The 17,200-nt window shown below is 45.2% G+C and overlaps 1 protein-coding gene across 1 annotated transcript in view; it reads right to left on the reverse strand.

The window, feature by feature from the left end:
• Positions 1-9,696: 9,696 nt before the first annotated feature.
• ADAMTS12 (ADAM metallopeptidase with thrombospondin type 1 motif 12) overlaps positions 9,697-17,200 on the reverse strand; it is a 245,657-nt gene continuing 238,153 nt past the window's right edge. The window contains exon 24 of the mRNA XM_045565804.1: positions 9,697-11,115. Within this exon, the coding sequence (XP_045421760.1) occupies positions 10,937-11,115 (179 nt within the window). The 3' untranslated portion in view covers positions 9,697-10,936. The remainder of the gene's footprint in view (positions 11,116-17,200) is intronic.

The raw sequence follows: 17,200 nt of genomic DNA on the forward strand, positions 1-17,200 counted from the left end.
AACCTGCCTGATGGAGAAACCACAGGCAGCTTTAGAGAAACCAGCACATGCCTTCCTCCCCTCCCTGGGCTGCAACGTGCTGGGAGTAGCAGAGACAGGAGGAGGGTTCCAGTTAGCACAGGCACAGGTTAGGGAGGAAGCACCCATCGCAGTCCATTCTGAGATGGCCTCAGCTGTGCCCCCAGACTCCTGCCATGGCGGGTGGACAAGGTGGGACACCTTATCTCTGCACTTCAGTGTCTGGCATTTTACTCCTCATCTCCACTCTGTGACCCCACCATGCCCCTCCATTACATTCTCCATCCCACAGGCTGCCCTCTTGTGTGTTCCCAGCTTCACCTGCCTCCCTGCCCCCCACTCCTTATGTTTTCTGCCTCCTCCTCCTCCAAATTCCCACTTCTTGACCATGGACATCTCTCCTATGAATGAACAAAATATGATTTATAAACAAAAGTTACTGAATTCTTACTATATGTTGTGAACTATGCTAGAGATTGAAATCCTCTGACCATACGTATCAGTCATTTGCTGAGTGAGACCAGGGAGAGCAGAGGTTGCGATGCCTCGGTGGCTGGTCAGCTGGCTGTTTGCACTAGGTCTCAAGAGGTGGCATTTTGGGGGATGGATCAAACATGAAGTCTGACTTTCAGTTTGGCAGCTTTAGAAATGATATTTTATCTGATTTATAAGAATTGACTTACACTAACCAAGCTCACAGGAGACTGATATATAAACCCAAATATCAATTTCCTTCCAGGGGTACTTTCTCTGCCAGTAGTGATAATTATTTAGGGTGGGGAATGATTCTTTTGGAAAGTGCTTTAGGGGGGAGAGGGGAAGCAAATGCAAATTTTTATCTTTATTTGCCTCTCTAGGAACAAGGAAGAGCATCCAGCTGCCTTTCCCATGTTTCCCCCTCAAGAGATCAGTTGTGTCAATTGGGCCACAGTTGACTTTCACAGGTTGACATGGCTAGACCAGATTTCCAATTCCAACTCTTCCTGCTTCTATTAGAAGAATGTGCACACATTTTATCAGTGTTTCATGAAACTTTCCCCAATTTAGAAGAAAATAAGCTAAAATATACATATTTTTTCCAAACTTTTTCTTATTGAAACATCAGTGACTACCATTCCTTTGTTGCAAAGAAACGTTGGCAGAAGCCAAAACAAATACATATGGAGCAAACACATATTGACAGGGAATCTAGAAGCGGATGATCCTCTGTTCAACTTAGACATTTGTGCACATGATTGTAATTTTATGGCATGTGTTATAGAACATGCATTGATTTGATTAACATCCCTAAGCCCATTAAATAAAATCTGAGTAGATTTAGGATTGTTTGGCTAAATCACAGAATTTAATCCAATTCAAATTGGATTAAATATGAGTATTTCAGGATGTTCTTCTAAGAGCCCATTGCTGCCAGTGTCATGGCTCCCTGACCGTATCTGATGTCAAATAGTGTAAAGCGGCTTCTACAGGTGGCAGATCGCATCTTTCTGGTGCTCTTACTAGTGATGGGGACATAGCTTGTCAGTGTCACTGTGTCCCTTTTTCCTGTTGGACTCTGTACTGCTAAGGAGAATTTGTGTTTTGTTTTTGCCTGCCTAGCTTCCCTCCCTTCCTTTCCCTCTAAGGAGAAATCTGCCTTTGGTAGCTCCGTTCCTGGGCTCTGGGCTGCCACATGAGGAGAACATTGTCACAGGCACAGGCCTAGAGAAGTCGGAGGAATGAGGGAGCTTTGGGGCTTCCCGACAGCTGTGGGAAGAATTAGGGTTTAAGAAAATTAGCCTCTCTACATGTAGGACAACTAGAAGAGAGAAAAAAGAATTTAAAGAACTATAACTGTAGGTTTTGCATTGCATTCTTTCACATTCTTCAGGAGAGGCTAGCAGAGAGTGGGCTTATTTTCCACTTGCATTTGGTTGTGGGATGAGACACTGCGCTGAGACTGGGCAGATTATTTTCTCCGTTTGGGTCATCTCCTTTATGAATCTGCTGGCTTGTTATTCTGATTCCCTACCCGCTAGCTAGTCTGCTTTTTGCATCTTATGAATTAATGTCCTTTCACTGTTATTTTGCATTTGAATTTTTCTTTTTACATGCATAGGTTAGCTCTCTGCTACTTGGTAAACTTCTTGAGGGCAGAGACATACCTTAAACTTGTTTAAATTCACCACAGCTTAAAGCACAGTGCTAATTGCATAATGCAAAGTCAATAACATCTTTAGTGAACAGGTGAATAAAAACCGGAACATTAGGTTTCCACGGTTTCACCTGAACAGTCCTAGAAGGTGGCTGGGGGTGGGGAGGTGTCAATTTTCATTCACCAAAGACGTTAGACAGGCTTGGAGTGACTGTGTGTCTTCCGTTTGGGCCATGTGATGACACACTAGACATGGCCCAGAGAGTCATTTGTCAAATAACCTGCTAAGGGCCCCCAGAAGGGCCATCTCTGTTTACTTGGCAATATTTTCCTTCCCACTTGGGACCTCAGAGGCCATGAGAAATAGTAGCAAATGTATCTTGGGGGAATATGGCCTTTGAAATTGTGTTATTAAAATGTATAAATGTAAGACTAGGAATATTGTGGTGCAAATTACTAGCAAGATTTTAACTGAAATGTTTATCTAGGGAAAAAAAAATCCCTACAAGGGAGGTGCACAGCTACACCACCTTCACCTCTGATTTCCCTGCTTCCAATAATCTTACTATTTAGTTTAAAAATAACCCTTTTGCTCCCGGAGTTGTATCTCCTAAGTAAGGAGAGAAGAAATGGTAGTATGTCTGCCAGCTTGTGTCTTCCTGCCTTTCTTTCTGAGGTTCAGATGCCGATGTAGGACATGTGCCTGTCCCCAACCACCAGACAAGAAAAGAGTTTTCTTAATGTTCTGCTGTTTGGTGGATCATAAAGGCAATAAACGGACATCGACCTCCCAGCAATATGTAACCCATCCCTTTTTCAATCCACAAGAGCCAAGGAGAGCTAATTTAATCTCACAATTCATTAGCTCGTCCATTGTCTGAAATCTAAAACATTTGCAAGACAATCAGCAGAAAACAAATTGCCCCTGCGCAAACTGCCTTTAAGCTGGCCCCCGGGGCTCCACCCATTCAACCGACCCCGTTTGCAATTATTTCCTGCTTGTTAACTAATCAGCACCGCCATTGTCTGCCACTCTATAATTTCTCCTCACACGGGGCTTCGGACTCCCGGGAAGCGCTGCGAGCAGACCGCGAGGGGAGCCAAGGGGAGAGCTTGCAGGCTGGCCCCTCAGGATGCGAGGGAATGGAAGGCACCCAAGGCTGCACTCACTGTCCCCAAATACCGGCTCCTTCTGGGTTGACAGTACTCCATTCCCTGGATTCCAGAGCACTGCTGTTCTTTTTCTGGTGAGTTTTGATAGTTTGAGTATCATATTTGGGGTTGGGGTGTGTAGTAAGCTTGCCTGGAACATAGATGGGGGCTAGGACAGAAGACCCCCCACCCTCCCTTCCTTCAGTCCTGATCTGAAAGGCATTTGTTAGGTTTCAGCCTGAAACCGTGGGTTCTTGGCTCGCTCATGGCCGGAGAAAGGCTAGACACACCGAAGGTAGGCAAGCATGAAAATGAGGTTTATTGAGCAGAGAAAGATAGGATTATAGGGCAAGAGCAAGATACAGGTTTACAGAGCATGGTACATATGCCACAGATGACGACGGGACCCACTGTCAGAGCAGGGCAGGCCAAAGGAAGGGCAAAGAGAGCCTGGCTATGGTCTGCATCTTATTTTATAATTCCTGGATAGGGACCTCCCTTGTGGTTCAGAGGTCACCATGGCACCAGTTTGATTGGACAGTTGGGAGTCACATGACCGGAGCCTTAACTACACATGTGGGTTCTAGGTCGCTTTCCAGACTTTATGGTAACCATGTGGCTTGGCCTGTGGGCTACAGAGTCCTCTGCATTTAAGACAGGAAGGATTCAGAGTCAAAACCACACAGCTGGATGTGGTGAAGGCTTATGTAACGCCAACCTTCCAAACTCATGTGCCAAGAGTGGGTTACAGGTGTGCCAGAGACACTGAGCCCCTCAATGCTCAGAGTGGTCAGGCCTGGTCACCTCTGGTGCTGGTGGCCTCCCAGTTTACTGCAGTGGGGCACACATGTATGGTTATCTTGCTGTGTGCCATGCATGAAGTGTTGGGAAGTGCCGTTCTAACCAACCCTTCTCCTGAATGACCAGGATCCGGCAAAGTGACTTACGCCCAGGAAAGCAAGGTCCACCTCTGCCCATACGGAATGTGCAAGGCGTGAAGACCTACTGTATTTAGAACTTAGAACTTGATGCATGTGGTGGGTTTTTTTGTTTGTTTGTTTGTTTGTTTTGAGACAGAGTCTCACTCTGTTGCCCGGACTAGAGTGCTGTGGCGTCAGCCTAGCTCACAGCAACCTCAAACTCCTGGGCTCAAGCGATCCTCCTGCCTCAGCCTCCCCAGTAGCTGGGACGACAGGCATGTGCCACCATGCCCGGCTAATTTTTTCTATGTATATTTTTAGCTGTCCATATAATTTCTTTCTATTTTTAGTAGAGACGGGGTCTCGCTCTTGCTCAGGCTGGTCTTGAACTCTTGAGCTCAAACAATCCACCTGCCTCGGCCTCCCAGATTGTTAGGATTACAGGCATGAGCCACCGCACCTGGCCCATGTGGTGGTTTTTAATCAATGCTTCCTCTGCTCCCCCATGTTGTTCCTCATGCTAATCTTACCTCTTCCCTGTAGATCCAAGATGACTCCACTTCCAGAGTAGATAGTATTGGGATATCCCTTTGGGGTCTTTATGATGCCCTGTCATGCTACTTCCAGTGCAGGAGGGGGTGCTGCTACTAGTGGAAGTTTGATGGCCATGAGACCTCTGTTAGCTGAAGTGCATGGGTTAAGTGGTCCATTTCTCTCTCTCTCTCTCTCTCTGTCTCTCTGTCTCTCTCTTCTTTCCCCTCCCCCACCCCCATCTCTCTTGAGCTCAAAAGTCAAGCTGGAAGAGCCCTGGATGAGGCCTGAAGCTCTGGGCAACTTGCCCTAGGGGGATGGAGATGACAATGGGAGGGAAGCCTTTTTCCATTTGTACCCAAGACAGGCTTTCCAAGCTAGCTTTACCATTAGCATGGCTGATGTTTTCATCTGGCTGATTATGTCTAGTCTCAGTTTAATTAAGAAATCTCAATTGGAGGAGGATGATTAATCCGAGCCCTTAAAATATCACTTTTCTAATTTACTTGCTTTTGACTTATGGCCCTGGCTTTAGGATAGAGGCAGCTTAGTCCCCAGGGACTTGTCCAAGACTCTTCTGGAGCTATGCTCATAATCACGCCTCCCCTCCAACATCAAGATGTTTTCATCAAGCTGGTGTGCTTTGATTCCTGATGCACTTTTCTCTTTTCAGGTTTTCTGACCTACCTCACCAGTCCTTGTGTGATGTCTGAATTTTAGGGTGAGCTCAGTTTTACTCAACCCAGAACCCCTGCTACTCATTCCAAGGTGATAATTATTTTGGTGCAGGGTTTTCAACTTCAGAACTATTGACATTTCGAGCCAGACAGTTCTTCCTTGTTGGGGGGTGTCATCCTGTAGGATGCTTAATAGCATTCTTGGCCTCTACTCCCTAGATGCCAGTAACGTTCCTTCCCTCCCTACTCCCCAGCAGTGAAAACAAAAAATCTCTCCACCTGCAGTGAACTATGATCATGCCATTGCACTCCAGCCTGGGCAATAGAGTGAGACACTCCCTAAAAAAAAAGAAGAAAATGTCTCCAAACATTGTTAAGTATCTCCTGGGGGACAAAATCACCCCTAATTAAGGGCTACTTTTCTGGTAGAAAATGTACAAGGTATAGCAGAAGCAGAGGAGTGTCTCAGTCTTTCTGGCAAGGTCAGGGTAGGTGCCCCAGGGGAAGTAGCATTTGAGCTAAACTTTGCAGGGTAAGAAAGAGTTGCCTAGTGGCTGTAGAAAGAAGCATTTTTAATGTATGTATAAGGAGGTGTTCATGGTCCTCTGTGATGCCTCCTTGACCAGAAACAGATTTCCTACCACTTGCATTCATGCCCTCAAACATTCTAGGGGTCACCTGGAGAGGTTTTCTATAAAAGGGCCATATATGCAAAGTGGCCCCCAAATGCTGAAGGAGCCCAAAAACCAAGGAATGAGGCAGACCGATCTAGTTTATCGGTATAGGATGATTTATTAGGGGAAGTTACAGAAGTGTGGTCTTGGCTGGCTGCAAGACAGGTAGATCTCCACTCCACAGCACCCCCACACCCAGGACTTATATCTTGGGGAAAAGTATATGTGCTCTGGAAGGAATGTGTAGGTGGCTGAGAGAGTGCTGCTGGCATCACAGCCTATAATTTCTGTAACAGCATTAAGGGTTATTTTGGAGTAAAGGTGAAACTTACAGTGAACAAGTGTTCCTACAAAAAGAGTAATACATCAACTAGACATTTGGGAGGCATTCCTGGACTCAGGGTTAGTCAGGCTGCTTAGCATTTAAAAATAAAGTCATGAGGCCAGGTGCCATGGTTCACGCCTGTAATCCTAGCACTCTGGGAAGCCGAGGTGGGAAGATCGCTTGAGCTCAGGAGTTCAAGACCAGCCTGAGCAAGAGTGGAACCCCCCAAAATTAGCCAGGCATGGTGGTGTGTGCCTGTAGTCCCAGCTACTTGGGAGGCTGGGGCAGGAGGATCACTTGAGCCTGTGAGTTTGAGGCTGCTGTGAGCCAGGCTGACACCAGGGCACTCTAGCCCTCTAGCCCAGGCAACAGAGCAAGACTCTGTCTCTAAATAAATAAATAAATAAATAATCACTTTAAAAAAATAAAGTCACTCTTGTCCCCACAAGATGCCTGGTTCTTTCCTCCCTCAGTGCGTTTTACTTATTCCAGGAGTGGATTCCATTGCCATATGTACATATTCTACCTTTGCTGGTTGCACTTACTGTGCTTTGCACCATCTTTGAAAAAGGATTGGATTTCCTCTAGAGATGGGCCCTTTTCTCTTAAGCATTATGTCTACATTTTGGATGGATGACGGAGTAGGTTATGCTGTGAGCTGCATGAATTTCAGTGGATTTAGTGTGATGGGGAATTTCAGGCATCACTTCAGATTATCATACTGTGGATTGTGTCAATTGCTGCATATTCATGAGAAGAGACCTAAGTTCTACCTCACCTGGGATGTGACTCATCTCATGATGTACTGATCTAGGGGTCAAGTAGGCGGAAATCTGGAAGCAGTATGGGAGAAAGAAATTGATAGCACCCTCCTCGAGGTTGCTAAAACCCAAGGTAACGCTGGGGGTGGGGCAGTCTCTCAGCACACGTGAATCACATGGAAACACCGGTGAGTTTGACCATTTATTGGTGCCACACAAAGGCAGGCTATGATTACACTCTGGGTTTAAGTACTGAGATACCCACCAAGGTACCCTTAAGGGGGCTGGGGAAGGGAGCCTGGCAAAGCAGCACAGAGATGCAGGGAGTGCAATGGGTTGGGCTGTGTGTGGCAAACAACCACTTTGGAGGACAATGATAGGTAGAATTGTGCCTCCCCCACCATGTTTTTTTAATGGCATAGCTTAATAATACTTGAGTTAGCAATACAAACAACAGGAGTAGCATCAAATATGTTGTCTAAGTTGTAGCACCAGGCAGTTCATGTTACGTGGTCTCTACCTTGAAAGTGAATCATTGTGGCCTGAGCTCCAGATACCCCATCCCAGAGCTTCAACTTGAAGTCAAGGAGAAGAGCTGAGACCTGCACTCTCTGGGGTAGCAATATGTGCAATGTGTGGCTTTTAGAGTCTGGAGGATTTTAGTCAGTTGAATGGGAAGTTATGGTCTGAAACAGTATAATCCCTCAAATTGTGTTTCAGGTACTTGGTGAAGGTTATCAGAAACATTCACTGACTATCTGAAAGCATCACACTGAGGTGCTAGTGGGAACCTGGCTGTCCCAGGAGATTGGACGGAGGTGTGCTCTTGTTCAAGAAAACCCATCACAAAACAAAGCATTCCTACAAAAGGAGGCAATTCTTGAACCACGAAACGATTCCCTGATTTAAGAAAGTATTCACTATTAAGTTTCTTGGGATAGTGTTCTCTTATGGTATGTTTAATTATGTCTTTATGTTCAAGAATTACATTAACCCACAACTTTTCAGAGAACAGCTAACTCTACTACTGTGAAAGGCAGTGTAAACCAAACTGGGTTTTAGAACCTTAATGGGTTTAAGCACCAGATGCTGTGGTGGCCTTCTCTGGTTCACGGTAGACCTGTACCCAGTGTCTCTGGATGTGCTTCTCACTTGTGCACTGCACGTGGGAAGAAAGGAGGACCTGGATAAAGTAAAACAATTCTGCTTCATGTCAACCCTGGAGCCTCAAAGAGATGAAGACACCATCCAGAGTCTTCCTGTTGATCTGAGGCTTCTTTCTTGTTGCAAGTAAGGGGACCTGTCAAAATGCTGACGACCCATAGCTGAGTGATTGCCAAGGCAACAGGCAAGGTGACAAAGGGCTCCTCTAGCAAGCACTTTCTTCATCCTGGAGTCCAGCACAATAGACACCACGCAACTGTCTTACAACACAGCCTCAATACAGGAGCCAAATGTCCATGATGCACAATTAGGGGCCAATTCTCTGCCTTTGAGAAACTGGAAAAGACCTAGAATGGATCACATGGCCAAACCTTCCACATGTCTACCGTCTACTCCACCACGTGGGTCATAGATAATGTGGTCCATTTTGTGTATTGGGAAATTTGGCCTAGTTCAGTTTGTTGAGGTCAGTAGGAATCTGGGTTTGTTCCTGAGCTTTGTAAGCCTGGTCAGACCTAGGTCTCTGATGATGTGTATTTGACCCTGTGCTAGTACAGTACCAGATTAAGTTAAATCAATCCAGCTTACTAAATTAATCCCTCTGAAAGCCTACCCCACACGTAAGGATAGTCTTTGCAAATTGCTTCACTAAAACAAATCCGATTCTCCTCCACTCATGTCACTAACAATTTAAGTGTCTTCTATTCTCTAAAACTGTCACTTCACCAGAGATTATCATCAGCCAGCAATGTTTATATTTAAAGGCAGAGAATACAAGAATGTAATTATCTAGAAATGAATTCCCTGACTTTAGGTAAACATTTCTACCTTCCTCTTGTTTCTGGTCTATCTTGAATTTCATCTCAATCCCAGTGTTTTATTTTCCACAGGAATTTATCAGAGTAATACACATTAATGGCTTGAAAAAAATAAAAGGCACATAATACAAAATTTTAAATTCAAGGTACCCAAGCAATAGAACTGGCATTGGCCAGCAACACCATTATACATTTACAGAAGAGGTGTATACATACGTACATGAGTTTCACACACACTTACCCATCTGTATGCCTATCTACATGTTTATATTAGTTCTGCCACCATCTAGATATTAGCACCATTTTTCAATAGCACCGTCTGCTGAATGGATAGGTCATTAAAGGCGATATGGGACATTGTGTTCCATGATGAATATGAAATGTGTCTGTGCACGAGTCTGAAAATATGCTGCCCCTTATACGAAGGCCACATACCTGCCTTCCTCCCTGTCAAGAATTGAGTCTGAGGTCTTCCTCCCCTTGAGGCTTAGACCCCTCCACCCACCCACCCTCTTTGGGCTCAGTTCACATAAGCACCTCCCCTTAGAAATCAGTTAGCCTGGAAATTTACTCTGAATTTGAGACCACAGCCTACTCTGACTTCCGATGGGTGGTAGAAACATCAAAATGAGCATTCTAACTTTCAGTGTTTTGGACTCCCTGACTTGCCTGTGTCCCCCAAGGTAAAAGACCTTTAAAACTACGCATTGAGTACAATGAGTAGATCATCTTTTCTGTACTAGTTTGTACTAAGTTCTTGTACTTAGTGCAATTACCTGGTTCTTTAAGATATTTTAATCTGTAGCTCCATTTTCTGAGGTGAGGGCAGGTGGCAGCCATGGACCTGGGTGTAGGATCTTTGGGGATAATGTCCCTGCAGCAGGATGGTGGGGGGACCTGACTCCTGCCTCAGGTGGGGACTGTGCAGGGAGGGACAGGCAGACAGGAGGACCCACTGGCTCTTCTGCAAAGGAACAGGTATTTGCCAGAAAAGGGGGAAGAACAAAGGCCCACATTTCCTTTCTTATACTAGCAAGTGGATTTCTGTTCCTTTGCTTTTTAAGAATTTTCACAGAAATTATCCTCAAGTCAGAAATATTTTCTGTGTAACTAACCTAAATCCCTCAGGCTGCTTGTCTGTGCGCGTTTCCTCCAGTGGTCTAGTGTCTCAGGGTAGGCAGATACCTGCAGGGACGGAGGAAGAGACTGAAGGATGGAGCCATCACTTTCTCTTCCTGCCCCAGGTGAACACTGGGTGGAGAAAGTGCTCCTCTGCCTGCGTGAATTAAAGGCAATTTCCTAAAAACTCCTCCATATCATTTTAAACAGCAGGCAGGGAGAAAAAAATATTCATCAAGGTAAATGAACAAAATTATTTGTTCCCTGGGTGAGTGTGGCTGTTTCCTGATGCTATTGAGGTAGTCTGGGAAAAGTCTGGTCTCTTTGATTTTGTCTTTAAGGGAGGAAAAATGACAGGATTTCACAGACCTGCCTAGTCTGGCACCTTCCCCAGGAGCCGATCCCAGGTGATGCCTGATTCTCCTGGATAGTTACCTTCCTATAAGGAGCAGCAAGTATGACAGCCCAGGCCTCTGGGGAGGGACATTTTGTGGCTAGAGGAACACAATGAATTTTGTTTTGGTATGACCCAAAGTTGAACCTGAAATATGTACGGCAAAACCTCAGTGAGGCGGCCCCCAGGGCGAAAGGTCCGGGTCAGCAGCTGCTGCAGTCTATGGTGGAGGGTGGCTTCCAGAGTGACTCAGAGTGCTTTGGGGTTTGGGGGCAACGGTCTCTTTCTTTGCCTTTGGGTGTGGGTGACATGTGTCTGGGGACACGAGAAGCAGCACTGATCCCTCACAGTGGGCACAGAACATTTCTTCATGGCTTTCAGCGTCTGGCAGAAACTGGCCGACAGCTTGTCCTTGGTGCAAAGTAAATCTGGGGGAGGAGAAAAAAAAAAGAACAAAATTCAAAGATTATCCTTTGCAGGTGAATGAGCACAGCCTCTATTAATGTAAGACTTTAAATGTCTACCTAGAAAGGATGCATAACAATTCGTAACAGCAGTTGATATCCACTGAATGTTTATTATGTATCAGACACTGTGCAAAGTGTTTGTGTTAAAATTATCAGTCACAGTAGCCTGCCTGATGAACGTCAGCCGTCACCATAGGGAGAGGCTGGCTCGTGCAGCCACCAAGGGACATGGGAGACACATGGGGCAGACTTAGACCCAACCTACAGCTTGCAGCCAAGGCCAACCAAATCCAAGCTCAACCAGCTGAACTTTGGTCTGCAGATGCTAAGCAGGAAGTGCATGACTGGTTTTAAACCCCTGAGTGTGGGGGGGTGCTCCACTATGCAGTATTGTTATGGCAATGGTCGAATGCAGCGTTTTGCATGTATCACTTCATTCAATCTTCACGGCAGTACTGGCAGGTAAATATTTTTTTTCCATATCATAAATGAGGAAGGTAAGGCCTAGACCCGTTAAGAACTTGTACAAGGTTGTGCAGCTGGTAAGTGGCACAGCCAGATCTGAACACTGGCAGTGTTGACTCTGGTGCTCATGCGTTACCCACCACACTGTGCAGGGTGCCAGACGGTCAGCCAGGCAGCCCACTAAACGGTGCTTGCTGAGCAATGCGCAGCACAGTGAAGGACTCAGATACGTAAGTTGCACCATGTAGATGAAGGCAGATGACGTGTATAAATAATTCCCATAGTAAGTATACAATTAGTGGCCTGAGTTCCAATCCTTGTTCTACTCTAACTAGCTCTGGGCACGTATGTCCCTTAATTTTCTTGGCCTTGCTTTCCTCTTACATGAATCCGGGCATGAGGCTAGACTGCTCAGGTACACCCCAACCCACCCCCAGACGGCACTGGCCCATGTCTTCCTGGCATGAAAGGAATTCAATGAGGTTCAAATTAGATTTTCTTTGTAGAAAGTGAAATTGTTTCAAATTTGGCTTGAGTGCTTCTTGGAGCTCTGGTTGCCTTTCCAGAGAAAAGATTTTCATAGTTCTGAAGAAAAATACTTTTATAAACAGGCCATGGTCCTTTGTAAATAGAACAATCAGAAAAAGGAGAAACTGAAGTAATATCCTCTTTACCCCAAATCTGGACAGTATTTTTGCCTCCCTATGCTTTAGATCATAAAGGCAAAAATAATGCCTTTTATCACCTCAAAACTCTTTGTTCCCTTGACTGTGCCTTGTTTTTTCGTGAAGAAATGAGTGTCTCCTGCTAGCTGCCAGAATCCCATTTGGTGTGCGAGCTGTAAGTGCATTTAGGGAAAGGTAACATATAATGCTCCTAGGACCTACGACCTCAGTCTTCATCACTGATTCTCTTCTTCTACAGGCCTCTTCTTTCAGATGTTATTAAAAAACAAAACAACAACAAAAAAAAAAACAGTCTCTCAAAAAATCCCACAGGAAATTGTCTTTATTTATTTAATCTTTGAGACAGAGTCTTGCACTGTCACCCAGGCTAGAGTGCCGTGGCATCTGCCTAGCTCACAGGAACATCAAACTCCTGGGCTCAAACGATCCTCCTGCTTCAGCCTCCTGAGTAGCTGGGATTACCGGTGCACACCACCATGCCTGGCTAATTTTTTTCTATTTTTAATAGAGACGGGATCTCGCTCTTGCTCAGGCTGGTCTCAAACTCCTGACCTCAAGTGATCCTTCTGCCTTGGCCTCCCAGAGTGCTAGGATTACAGTGTGAGCCACCGCTCCTGGCCAAGGAAATTGTCTCATCCCTCGGAAGTTCTAGACAGAGTATGTGTTTTGACCAGGCATTCCTTCCATCCAAGTACTAACCAGGCCTGACCCTGCTTAGCTTCCAAGATCAGATGGGATCAGGCACTGACCAGGCATTCCTGTTGTGGAATATTCCTTTGAGCTCTTCCAGGGCAGCGGGTGTTCTTCGTGGGGCGTGGCCGTGCATCGTGTACTGCTGCTCAGGACAAGGCAAAGGCTTCCTTCCGTGGCTCTGGCATTGGCACAGGGCCCAGCATGGGAGCCTGAGTATTGCACAGCTGCCCAGTTCCTTAGCCAGCGTCTTGTGAAGTCTGAGTGGATGTGGATAGAGAAGGTGCATGTGGGGTAGGTCTCTGCTCCCAATTCTCCCTGGCTTGGGTATGTGAGTGCTCTAGTCCTGCTGCAAGGAAGGTGGAAGACAGGAAGTGTGGTGGCTCAGCCTGCACCTCACCTCTCCACCAAGTGTCTTTTGGCTGTGTTGACCCACATGGGTCCCTTCTGTCCCAGTCTCCAAACTGGCATTATTATTGACCACTTGCTCCCACAGGCCACCACCCTCTATCTTCAGCTGTTCTGTAGGTGAGCTAAGGGCTAAAGTGTGATCTCTCTCACGGGTGTCTGCCATTGTAAAAAGGGCCTCTAGAAAGCCCCCAAAGTCTTCCTCTGTTGTGCGTTGAACTGTTATCCTTTTAGGTGTCCCCTAGAGTTGGAGTCCTAACCATTGGAACCTGTGAATGTGACTTGATTTGGAAATAGGATCTTGGCAGATGTAATTATGATATAAATTAAGGTGAGATCATTCTGGAGTAGGGTGGGCCCTTAATCCAAGATGAGCAGTGTCCTTATAAAAAGAGAAGAGACACAGACACAGACGCGCACACACACACACACACACACACACAGAGGAAAAAGCCATGTGAAGGCACAGAGAGGGAAGACGGCACGTGATGATGGAGGCAGACACTGCAGTTAAGCAGCTCTGAGCCAAAGGAAAGCCAATGATCACCGGCCACTGCCGGACACTAGGGGAACAAGCATGGCCCTGCCAAAGCCTTGATTGTTTTGAACTTCCAGCCTCCAGAACTGTGAGAGAATTACTTGCTGTTGTTTTAAGCCACCCAGTTTATGGTGTTATGGTAGCCCTAGAAAACTAATACACCCCTTACTCCATGAAGGTAGTGACAACAATATAGATACCATTTACCATGGGGTAGGCAACGCCTGATGCATACTCTACCATTTAATCCTCATAGAAATTGAGTGTAGGCACATCTGTTCTCCTCCTTTTAAAAACTGAGGGTTCCAGAGAGGCTTAGCAACTGGCCCCGCCTCACACAGCTGGTACATAGATGGTGCTGCTGGAGTTTGAATGTTGTCTCAGTGCCCCTACAGCTTCGCCTCCAATACAGTGAATCCTTTGTACTGGTGATGGGGAGGAGGAGATCACGCAGACAGGTCTTCTCTGCCCAGAACATCTTCATTTGCTCAACACAGAAGCCCCACTTGTCAGGTTAGGTCAACATCTAAATGACTAAAAGAGACTCAACCAAGCCCTGCATCCTTACCTGATCTTGAGAACCATGAGATCCAGATCCTTGCTTTTCAGTGGTCCTCAGAACCCTGGAAACATGCTAGGTCCTGGGGTGAGACCATAGGAAGAGTGGAGGTGGCCCATGCCACCCTCACATAGGTCTGTGTTCCAGGCCTATGTTTAGCAGCTCATTCAGACAATGACTGGGAGCCCCACATCATGGCAGAGCTTAACTGCATCAGTCCTACTTATTATTGTAAAACAATGAAGGCTTGTTGTGTTCATCAGCCAACTGGAGCCCAGTTCTGAAGTACACACAATGCTTATAATTAGGGGCAACTTGGAGAGGAGACCCAGAATTTGCCTCTGCCTATTCAGTAGAAACCATACTTGGGAATTTAAAGGGACAGTTATAGGCTTGTTCCCTTGCTGTCAGCTGGATTGTGTTGAAGGAATAATGTTTTGTCCATGAAAGAAGGTTGAAAAATAATTACAATGTTGTTGACAAATGCAATTTCCATAAGACTTTGGGCTCCTTGAGGCCAGGAGCTGTGTCTTACTCATTTCTTTATACTCAGCTTTTAGCACTTGCCTGAGACATCTTGTGATCACTGATGTTTGCTGAATAAATGAATGAATGAAATCCTATTCATCTGGAAGAATATCCTTTAGTAGAAATTTACTGACTCGAATGTTCATTTGTATCAACACTGGATCTAAATACTGTTCTTATTCTTTATCTTGCCTTTTCTAGACCTTACTCCCCAAATTAAAAGCAACAACAACAAAACAACCCCAGGAATGGCCTGCAGAAGGGTTGTGCTTTTGTTTTTGTTTGTTAAACAATATGACTATAATCCCTAGAACATAGCTGATACTCAGTAAATGAATTTTCTTGATATTTTTTTTTCCCACACAGATACTTGGAAAGGGTTTTGTAGTCACTAATATGGAAGTGGGAGTTCCAATTTAGGTTTTAAGTCATTATAAACTTAGATGATTTCTAAAAGAAGTAAAATGACTGGAGGAAAGCAAACCTTTTAGGAATTCATACCTGACCTTAGGAGATGGACATAGGGCTACGTTTGCTGTGATGGCTGACTGATAGGAATCTGTGCATTGAATGCATATTTTCAAAGCATTTTAGAGGATATAGGGGTCACGGTGGCTGGATGGTTCCTTAAGTCATAGAATTTCTAGCAACTGCTCTTTCATGTTGCTTCCATATGAGTAAGCATGGCTCTGCCTTCAAGAGAAGCTATAACTTTTATTGCCCTACTAACTGTTGGTGAGTGAAATTTATTGTTATGTACATCAATTGCCAGCCAACTGTAGTCACCATCTATTCAGCTTGAAATTCTAAGATGAAAGACACTATTTATACACTTAACTCAGTTTTGATTACTGAAGATTGTACTGTCCAACAATAAGACATTTAAAGATGATCTACATATAGTTAAAAATAAGAACCCACAATACTAGGCATGGTCAACCAAGACTGGGTGGCTGTTTCAGTCATATAAAAAATAACACAACATAGAAGGGATTTTGTAGCCTCAATATTTTAAAATATGGTACCATAGAAGGTGATAAGATGAAATGAAAGGAAGAGGGTCTAGAACAGAGTGTTTCTCAAGCTTTCATGTGCATCTGAAGCACCAAGGATCCTGTTTAAATGCAGATTCTGACTCAGTAGGTCTGGACTGAGGACTGAGACCCTCAAACTCCCAGGAAATGCTAATTCAGCTGGTCTAGGGACCACACTTTGAGAAGCAAGAGTCTGGAAGATTAAACATTAAAAATACCTCTCATGATGAGCCCTGGGTGACTTCTTTTGGCATTTCAGGTAAGGGCCAATGAAAGCTACTCAAATGCAAGTTGGTCAGACAGAAGCTACATGTGATAATCATGCCTAATGCATTTTCCCCCTCCTGTGTGCATTCTGGTCATGATTTCTAGCCCATATCTCTTTCCTGGCCTCCACACCTGTGGAACGAAAGGATCATAGGACACCCCTACCTAGATGATTCACAGGCCCTTCAACAAACATGTCCCAAACAGAACTCACTACCTTCCCCCATTCCCAAACCCACTTCTGGGCGTCCTCTCTCAGCGCATGGTGGCTTCTACTCAGCTGCCTAAGTCAGACACATGAGCATTAGCCTTCTTCTCTTTTCTCCTAGCACAAAGTCCTGTCAAGTTTTTCTTTTAAGTAGCTCCTGAATCTACTTACTTCTCTCTATCTGCACTTCTACTGCCCCAGTTTGTGCCATATAGTACATCTCTTGCTTTGGGTAGAGCTGCAGTCTCCTAATTGGTCTGCCTTCTCTGTTCTCCACATTGCAGCCAGCAATGACTTTCTTATATTCACTTTCCCATTTGGGATTCTTCAAGGGCCCCCTTCGGCCTCAGGGATAAAGTTCAAACTCATGAGCATGTTTCACAAGATTTTCCATCCTCTAACTCCAGCTTACCTCTCCTAACTCTATCATTTCCTTGCTTCCCTTGAACTTTGTATTGGAGCTAGATCTATGTGCCATGTCATCATCTTCTTTCTGACTATTCCAGAAGCTGAAAGCTTCTCCTGGACCCTCTTGCCTGACCTTTGTAGTCTCTAGAAGCCTTCCCTGCTCTTCCCAGTTTAGGTTCGATGCCCTTCCAAGTTCTCTCATAACAGCCCTTACCTCCCTTCTCATAAAGCCTGTCACTCGTTTATGGTTTTGTT

This window comes from Lemur catta, chromosome 12 (assembly GCF_020740605.2).
Source record: "Lemur catta isolate mLemCat1 chromosome 12, mLemCat1.pri, whole genome shotgun sequence".
NCBI lineage: Eukaryota > Metazoa > Chordata > Mammalia > Primates > Lemuridae > Lemur > Lemur catta.